This window comes from Hyaena hyaena, unplaced genomic scaffold, assembly GCF_003009895.1.
Source record: "Hyaena hyaena isolate Hyena2069 unplaced genomic scaffold, ASM300989v1 scaffold_65, whole genome shotgun sequence".
In the NCBI taxonomy this organism is placed as follows: Eukaryota; Metazoa; Chordata; class Mammalia; order Carnivora; family Hyaenidae; genus Hyaena; species Hyaena hyaena.
Window position 1 is genome coordinate 2,308,653 of NW_024080697.1, and position 9,132 is coordinate 2,317,784.

At 40.2% G+C, this 9,132-nt stretch overlaps 1 protein-coding gene across 7 annotated transcripts in view; it reads left to right on the forward strand.

Annotated features, from left to right (window-relative positions):
• Window positions 1-8,763, forward strand: part of TTLL5 (tubulin tyrosine ligase like 5) — a 286,366-nt gene extending 277,603 nt beyond the window's left edge. For all 7 annotated transcript variants that reach the window (XM_039232207.1, XM_039232212.1, XM_039232208.1 and 4 more), the window contains one exon: window positions 7,214-8,763. Coding sequence is in view for 1 of the 7 variants with exons in the window: in XM_039232212.1 (XP_039088143.1) it covers window positions 7,214-7,236 (23 nt within the window). In the remaining 6 variants the exon portion in view is untranslated. The remainder of the gene's footprint in view (window positions 1-7,213) is intronic.
• The last annotated feature ends 369 nt before the right edge of the window (window positions 8,764-9,132 follow it).

The window sequence follows — 9,132 nt, forward strand, 5'->3', positions numbered from 1 at the left end:
ATGAAGGAGGGCACTTTGGGGATGAGCACTGAGTGTTATGTAGAAACTAATTTGACAATAAACTATTTGTAAAAAAAAAAAAATAAAAAAATAAAATAAAATGTCAGATTGTGGTTAAGCAGCCAAGAAAAGTGCGAAAGAAATACAGAATCTGATCGTTCAGTAAAGAAATTAGTTGAACTCGATGTGCATGGAGAATAATGTCCATTACCGTCATGTATTTAAACTTGAATTGTGAGACATTGGATACTTGGGAGCTCCTATAGAGGTACTGAGTATAGAAAGGACCCTGTGTACCCACCGGAGGGCTGCATGGGGACCAGAATCAGTTACTTAAAGGTTAAAATAATCTTAGACCATCTGATATAGTAATTCTGTTTCCTTAAGTCTGCAAGGTAAGGATATGAGTATAGGGCTGGTAAACTAAATGAACACTAATTTCATATAAATTCAGAATTATCTGTATGTTTATTGTGAAATGTCTGTTGTATAGAGAAGCTAACATTTTAATCCTGAAACTTCCTTTTGAAATATGTCATTGATATTAAATTTGTGATGTTAAGTTAGAAAAGATAAAAACTGACTAAATGTATACACTATTGAATGTATAGAATAAATTACTTTATTTACATTTAAAAGAATAAAATAAAGAATGGATATTTCAAACAGAGGAAGGTAATGCCAGAAAAAGGTCCAAGATACAAAGGAACTACAAGCGAAGAATGTATATAAATATGGGCAAATATAATAATAAAATAATAATGTTCTTGAGAGGTTAAAAAGGAGAGGGATGAAAATATTCAACACCAATATCATGTTAATTGAGGCAGACAATATGATGAGAGTTAAAGTAGTCTAACTTGATCTTGTACAGTGAAAAGCTAAATATACTGATTAATTTCAGCTTTACATAATCAGTATATACAAGTGCAAAAATACATAAAGTAACGACTAAAAGAATAGAGATTATAAACCTTCAAGGAGGAAAAGAAAACAAAGAAAAACATGGACAAATAGGAAGCACAACTCAAGACAGATTTCAAAATAACAAAGTATTTGTAATTACAAAAATGTGAGCAGACTAATGTCCCAGTGAAAGTGGAAGATTGATTCATTCATCAGTATTTACTGAGTATCTACTATATGCTAGACACTAGGCACAGAGCGGTGAACAAAACAGCCCAAAATCCTTAATTGGAGAGAGAGACAACAAACCAAATAAGTAACCCAAATAGAACGTTAGACATTGGTGAGGGTTCTGGGGGCAGGGGGTGGGGGGAGCATCAAAGATAGAGAATGGGGAAAGTGACTAGTGTAAATCGATCGGTCAGGAAGAGTAGCATGTGAGAAAAGCCCTGAAGGAGGTGAGGGAGTGAGCTGGTGTACGTGTGGGGAAGGGAATTACAGACAGAGGGAGCAGCATGAGCATTTGCCTTGAAGAGGGATCATGGCTGCTGTGTTTGGGAAGTACAAGCAGACCAGTGGGCTGCAGTGTAAGGGGCGAGGAGAGTAGATATAGATGAGACTGGAGAGATGAGGAGGGCCAGACCACGAAGGACTTGCACCTTCCTTCTGAGTGAAATGGGAGTCGGGGTTCTGGCCAGAGTCATGCATGAGCTGATGTGGGGTTTAACAGCATCTCTGTGGCTACTGCATCGGGTGGGGACAAAGTCGTCGCAGTAGAAGAGTGCGGGGAATGGTCAACCCAAGATGGATATATTGTTAGGCTAGATTTTCAAACCTCCACATTTAGGCTGCTTAAAAGAGACCTATCTAAAACATAAGTATATAAAAAGAATCAAAGAAAAGATTTGGCAAAAGATATGCCAGGGAATATAGCTATATTCATCAGAAAAATAGATTTTAAGACAAAAAAACATATCAAGAAATAAAGAGGTTCACTCCATTATGGCTAAAAGTTCTATAGATTCACCAGCAAGTACTTAATCTTTTTTTGTTGATTTAGTTTCACTAGCTTATTTACTGATTTTTTAATTAAACAAAATGCATATTTATAAAAACTACATTGGAGCAAAAAATTAACCACAAAGAGAAATAGACAAACCCACATTCACATTGGAATGATTTCATAGAACTCAGTAATTGGTAGATCAAACAGTCTGAAAATCAGTTCTATTTTAGGGAATTTGAACCACACAATTAATAGGCTTGATCTAATAGGTCTATATTAGTGGAACACCACACTAAATAAATACCTCCTACACCTTCTTTGCAAGCATCCATAGACTATATACGTACCAGGCCTTAAATCACATTTTGAAGGCCATCTTTCTTGGTCACAGTGCAGGAACAAAAAGATAACTGGAAAATCCTCACCTCTTGGGAAATTAAGAATTAATTCACCCCAAAAAAACATAATATAATTGGAATATACTGTTCACCAAAACCCTGAGGAATGTAGCGAAAACAATATTCAAGGCAAATATATATTTACAGTAGGGAGAGGGAAGAGGCTCAAAGTTAATGTGCTAAGAATCTGGCCTATGAAGTTAACAACAAAATAAGTGCAAAGAAAGTAAAAAGCAAAGAAAAGTAAATAATAATAAAGATAAAGGAAGAAAATAATGAAATAGAAAATGAGGGGCCCCTGGGTGGCTCAGTCGGTTGAGCATCCAACTTTGGCTCAAGCCATGATCTCATGGTTCACAAGTTTGAGCCCCATGTCGGGCTCTGTGCTGACAGCTCAGAGCCCAGAGCCTGCTTCAGATTCTGTGTCTCCCTCTCTCTCTCTGCTCCTCCCCCGCTCATGCTCTGTCTCTGTATGCCTCTCAAAAATAAAATCAAAAGAAAAAAAGAAGAAAATGAGCATCGTTGAGAGGAACAAATGGGGACGGTATTATATATGCCTCAGAGATTAAACAGATGGAAGACATTATGAATATCTGTACTGATACCTTTTTAAAACTTTGGTGAGATGGATACACATTTAGTATTTAACTTAGAAAAGTTTTCTCAAAAAGAAATATGAAGCCCTAATATTTGTTAATTACTAGGAAATTGAACCAAGAACAAAAATGTTTCCACAAATACAACAGCAGGCTTTTATGGTTTCATCCAAGCGTCGAATATACAAATCTTCTCCAAACTATTCCAGAATAGAAGGAAAGAAGGAACACTTCCCAGCTCTTACTATCTTAACGGCAAAACCTAACAAGGACAGCCCTCCCACAAAAGTTCCAAAATTACAAGATCTTAACTATAGGTATAAAAATGAAAAAACTTTGAATAAAACATTAACAAACTGAGTCCAGCAATGTTTTTAAAAAATCATGATCACAATAGGTTTATTCCAGAGATTCAAGGATGATTTAACATTTAAAAATTGATTAATGTAGTCACTATAGTAACAGATTAAAGGGAAAAGAATCATATGCTCCTCTCAATGGATACAAAATAAGCAGTTGATAAAATTCAGTATACTCATGACTTAAAAAAAAAAAAAAAATTCCCAGATCACTGAGAGTAGAAGGGAGCCTAATTATAAAGTATCTCTACAAAGAGACAGCAATAGCCATCGTACTATTGTTGAAAAACTTTTAAAGAATTCCCTTTAAGATGAGAAGCAGGACAAGAGAGCCCATCCCTTCTCCTGAGTGCTGTGCTGGGCATCCTAGGCAGGAGAGTAAAACAAAGAAAGGAAATGACATGGGAATCAGAAGAAGATGCAAATCTGTTTGTATTCTCAGATAATGTATTTGTCTCATCGGAAACCCAAAAAGAGTATTCAAATAAATTATTGCCTTTATAAGAGAGTTTAATGACCTTGCTATACATCAGCAACAGAGCGTGTAATTATAGGAAAAGATACCCTTTGTATCAAAAGTATAATCACCAAAATGTATAATGTACCTAGGGAAAAATCTTAACAAAAAATATGACCCCTCTTATTTTAAAAGTTATAAGAACATAGTGAAAATCACTTTAAAAACCAAATTAATGTAGAGATGTACATGTTCATAGATTAAAAGTCAGTTTGGTAAAGATGTCAGTTCTTCCTAAAATTGATCTATAGATTTAAGAAGGTATTAGTTGGGGTTTTTTTTAATTTGACAAGCTGATTTTAAAAAAAAAAAATTAAGATTTATTCATTTTCCAAAGGCAGAGAAAGATGGAGTGTGAGGGGGGAGGGGCAAAGAGCAAGGGAGACACAGAATCCGAAGCAGGATCCAGGCTCTGAGCTGTCAGCACAGAGCCTGACACGGGGCCCAAACTCAGACCTTGAGATCATGACCTGAGCTGAAGTCGGACGCTCAACCAACTGAGCCACCCAGGTGCCTCTGATTTTAAAATTTACATGGAAGGGAAAAGGGCCAAGAATAACCCCCTTGTACTACTAAGGAATGAGAGTGAGGGGCACCTGGGTGGCTCAGTCGATTGAGCATCTGACTCTTGATTTTGGCTTAGGTCATGATCTCACAGTTTGTGGTATTGAGCCTCACCTTGGATTTTGCACTGACAGCACGGGGCCTGCTTGGAATTCTCTCTCTCCCTCTCTCTATGCCCCTCCCATGGCTTATGTGCACATTCCCCTCCCCCCTTCTCTAAATACGTAAACATTAAAATAAATGAGAGTGAGAGATAGAGGTCCATGTGTGACTTGTCTTACCAGATACCAAGAATTATTATCAAACTAATGTAATTAAGAGAGCATGGTGTAGGGGCACCTGGCTGCCTCAGTCAATGGAACATGTGAGTCTGGATCTAAGGGTCTGAGAGTTCAAGACTCATGCTGGCAGAAATTACATTTAAAAAAAAAATTTTTTTTTATCAAAAAAGAGAGCGTGGTGTTGACACAGAATAGAGAAACCTAAAACTGATCTCCTATGTGAAAACAGTTTATAACAAAGAGGTGTTGCCATTAAAGAAGGCAAGGATGGACTTTTCCATCAATAATGCTAGAATAGTTAGTTATTGTGTGCAGAAAATGAAATTAGGTCTGTGCTTCACACTGTAGATAATTTTAGGTTGGATGAAAAGACTTAAAAATGAAAAGCAGGGGCACCTGGGTAGTGTCTTACACTATGCTATTTTGTGTGTATATTTGACATTTTTATATTTAAAAAAAATTTTTTTTAAGAAACTATCCATCTCAGGACACCTGGGTGGCTCAGTCGGTTAAGTGTCTGACTTCGGCCCAGGTCATGATCTCACATCTCATGACTTCAAGCCTTGCATCGGGCTCTGTGCTGACAGTGCAGAGCCTGCTCGGGATTCTCGCTCTCCTTTTCTTTCTGCCCCTCCCCCACTTAACTCTCTCACTTTCTCTAATAAATTAATAAACTGGGTGGGGGGGAATAGAGTAGTGCTACATGCTACAACATGATCCTTGAAAACATCACACTAAGTGAAAGAAGCCAGACACAAAGGACCACATATTGTGTGATTCCACACCTGTGAAATTTTGAGACTAGGCAGATCTCTAGAGACCGGAAAGATTAGTGGTTGCCTGGGGCTGGAGGATGAGATGTGTGAGGGTGATGGCTAAGAGGTTCATCTTCTTTCAGTGAAAATGTTCTAGAATTGATTGTGGTAGGAGATGCACAACACTGAATGTACTGAAGCTACCAGATTATACACATTAAATGGGTGAATTGTGTGTTACGTGGCTTATAGCTCAATGAAGCTGTTTGTTTGTTTGTTTGTTTGTTTTTAAACCAATAAACAGTAAACTCAGTAAGAAAATAAGCAAAAGCCACATCCAGGCATTTTGCAGAAGAAAAGAACCATGTATGCACAATAGATACTTGAAAAGTGGCTCAACTTCATTCCTTTATTTTGAAAGAAAAGAGAATGCGAGTGGGGGAGGAGCAGAGAGCATGAGCATCCCAAGCAGGCTCTGCACCTCAGTGAGAGTCTCAGATGAGGGTCTCCGTCTCACAAATCTGGAGAGATCTTGACCTGAACAGAAACGAACAGTCAGAGGCTTAAGCTGACTGAGCCACCCAGGCATCCCTCAACCTCATTTCTAATTGGGGAAGATGCTAATTAAAACCTCAGTAGGACACTTGACTGGCAAATATTTTAAACTCAGTAGCCCTTCTTCACATGTAGGGGAGGCAGCGAAGCAGGGGGAGGGCATCGTTACTCTGGGGGGAGGGGGAGGAACTGGTGCCACCACTTTGGAATGTAACATGGCATTATTTTTAGAGAGTTGAAGATACAATTGTCGATGACCCAGCAGTTACACTCCTAAGTATATAACTGAAGAAATTCTCCCAGTTGTGTGCTGAGATCACATATAATAATAGTTATAGCGGCCCCGTAGCATTGAAAACCACACAAAACAAAACAACATATATTTAGGGATATGAGTATATGTGGTAAATAAACCTGTTTTTTAAAAAACAAACGGGAAGAATAAACAAAATTGTTTAAATTGTTTTTTAAAAACAGGGCAAGGGAATGGGAGGGGCCTCACAGGGGACTCAGGGTAACTGTAAACCAGGTGGTGGGACGTAGGTGTATATTGTGGGGATGGGGACAGGGGTACAAGGCACGGTGTATTCTGTCAACCTGGTATTCAACAGAGATATAGACAACCTCAGAGGAGTACATAGAGCAGTTTTTCCATGCAGTTCAATAGTGAATGCTAATCCCACTGGCCCTACGTTTCTAGAAAGGGTTAACATAATTAGCACCTTCTGTTTAAGAAGCAAAAGGGAGGGGCGCCTGGGTGACTCAGTTGGTTAAGCTCTGACTTGGCTCAGGTCTTGATCTCACGGTTTGTGGGTGGTTTGTGGGTTCGAGCCCTGCATCAGGCTCTGCTGACAGCTAGCTCAGAGCCTGGAGCCTTCTTCGGATTCTGCGTCTCTCTCTTTCTCTCTCTCTCTCTCTCTCTCTCTCTCTCTCTGACCCTCCCCTGCTCACGCTCTCTCTATCTCTCTCAAAAATAAATAAAACATTAAAAATTTTTTTTAAAAAAGCAAAAGGGATAAAATGTTCTTGGCGTGGGGAGGGGGCAGGGGAAGAAACTAAGAAGTACACAAAAAGGAAGCAGTAGAACAAGAGCGCATTAGAAAGGTTTCCAACAAAAGTGGTTAACATGAAAAGTCCTTAAGTTCAAGGTGAGCTCCATTTATTTGGCCACAACTTCTTTAGTCTTCAGTAACGCTGACTAAACCAGACGTTGCTGTAAGAAGGTAAAACCCCACATCCTCACTGCAGTCACTTAGCAGTTGGTTCTCTTTTTCAGATAATGCTCACAGTAAAAGATGAGCCACGACCACACGGAGGAAGAAACGATTTGCCGTCCCACTGCTGCCGGGGGTGTGACGGAGGCGCTGCAAGGGGTCCATGGTATTTTTTTTTTTTTTTTGGCTGCCTCAGTCCCCAGAGCCTTCGAGCAGCAGTGGCAGTAGATTGTTGCCATTCATCCACTCGAGACTTTTACTGAGACAACGGGAAAACACATCGGCTGGGTTTTGATTGAACTTGGCAGTGGGGACATTCAACTGATGACGTTATATACCCCGTCAGAGCACACATGTATCTTTTACCCCTTTTACCTCCCCACCCCGCCCAAAACCTGCTTAGGTCTTCTCTGTCCCTCTCCTGCTACCACACAGAGATGATATAAAAGAGGCTCTTTGGCTATTTGTATTTTGCTTCCTCTTCTTTTCCAGATTGCAGTATTAAGCTTTGCTTCCTACAAGCCTAAAACCCCAAGAACAGTATCTACCAAAGTTGTCCTTCCCTTTTTGAGGGTTTGGGGGAACAGGGAGGCATACATCACAAGTTTCCCAGAGAGTGGAGAAAAGTCAGTGTGCTGCTGACCGCATGAGCCATGGTAAGGGCACCCTTTGGAATTACTGATTTCTAAAATTAATAAAGTAATTCTATTTTTATTTTCTTTTTTTCCATTTACTAATTTCCCCAACAATCAGTATTCACATACAAGCCCGAAATGGGACCAACGTCTTGTTTTATTACATTGCTGGGCAATGTTTTAAACTTCATTTGAGAAATGTGAACTTGGAAAGAGAGGTTTCGTTCTTCCATTTGGTTTCAGCAGATGGCGGGTTCAGGCCGCTCCCCACGGGCAGCTCCTGTACCTGGGAAGCTCATATGTGGTCTCCATTGTCATCCCGGGGCAGACAGGTCCTCGAGTGGCCAGTGACTCTGCATTCGTCAGAATGAGGCAGCATAGCCCCTGATGGCTTTCTGCTTGACCTCTATTCCCTTGCCCCCTCACCTTTCCCCAGTCCTCTCTCTGGCTTCTGTTGAAGAAGAAGTTGCAAAGTGGGCTGCAGAGCGCACTGAAGGACTGACTTTACTAGTTGACTTAGTAACTTAGCAAGTTACTAGGGGAGGATCCAGAGTCTGGGGTTCCTGCAACAGGTTGCTATAGACTCAGCATTGAAACCCCAAAGGAAGAATGACACCCAACAAGGCAGAGAGAAAATGGACTTTATTGACCTCTTAGCGAATGAAAACACGTTTGAGCACAGTGAGGCATTTTGTGTTCATGTGAGAGATGAAGGCCGTCACTTGCGGGAGAAGAGAGAACGTATTCATGGGGTTTCTGGTTAGTAGTTTGAGGACCATCTTAACCGTTTGCTAATTTGGTTGTGAATTGGCTAATAGGAGACAAATCGGAATTCCTCCATGATTCCCTAAGTGATGTGTAGAACCGGGAAGTAAGATGCCTGGGAAGACTCAGTGTATGGATCTTGTGGGAAAGGATAAGAGGGTTTGAGCCCAGCTAAAAAAAAACAAAACAAACAAAAAAAAAAAAACACCTTTGAGACCTACTAGACCTCTTGGAATTGCCCTAGGTAACCATGAGAATTGAGTCCTCAAGCTGATTTCTAACTGCACTCACCATGTGCTTATTAGGTGTAAGACCAGACCCCAGATCTCTCCTTCATTTAACCAAGTACTTTCACATCATTCTTCCTGTACTAGACTTCTCTTGGTAAGTCCAAGTCTTGGTAATAAACAAGACAGATCCCCCCCCTGCCCCCTAACCATGGTGTCGTTTCCAGTGTCCCTCCCTCCCCTCTCCCAAAACAAGCATGTATTTTTTAAGACAGACAGACAATGGCTCAAGTTTCTGTAGTGCCTATAAGCGGCATGTGGAATGGAGAGGCTGGACCTCAGACCCCCGTCCAT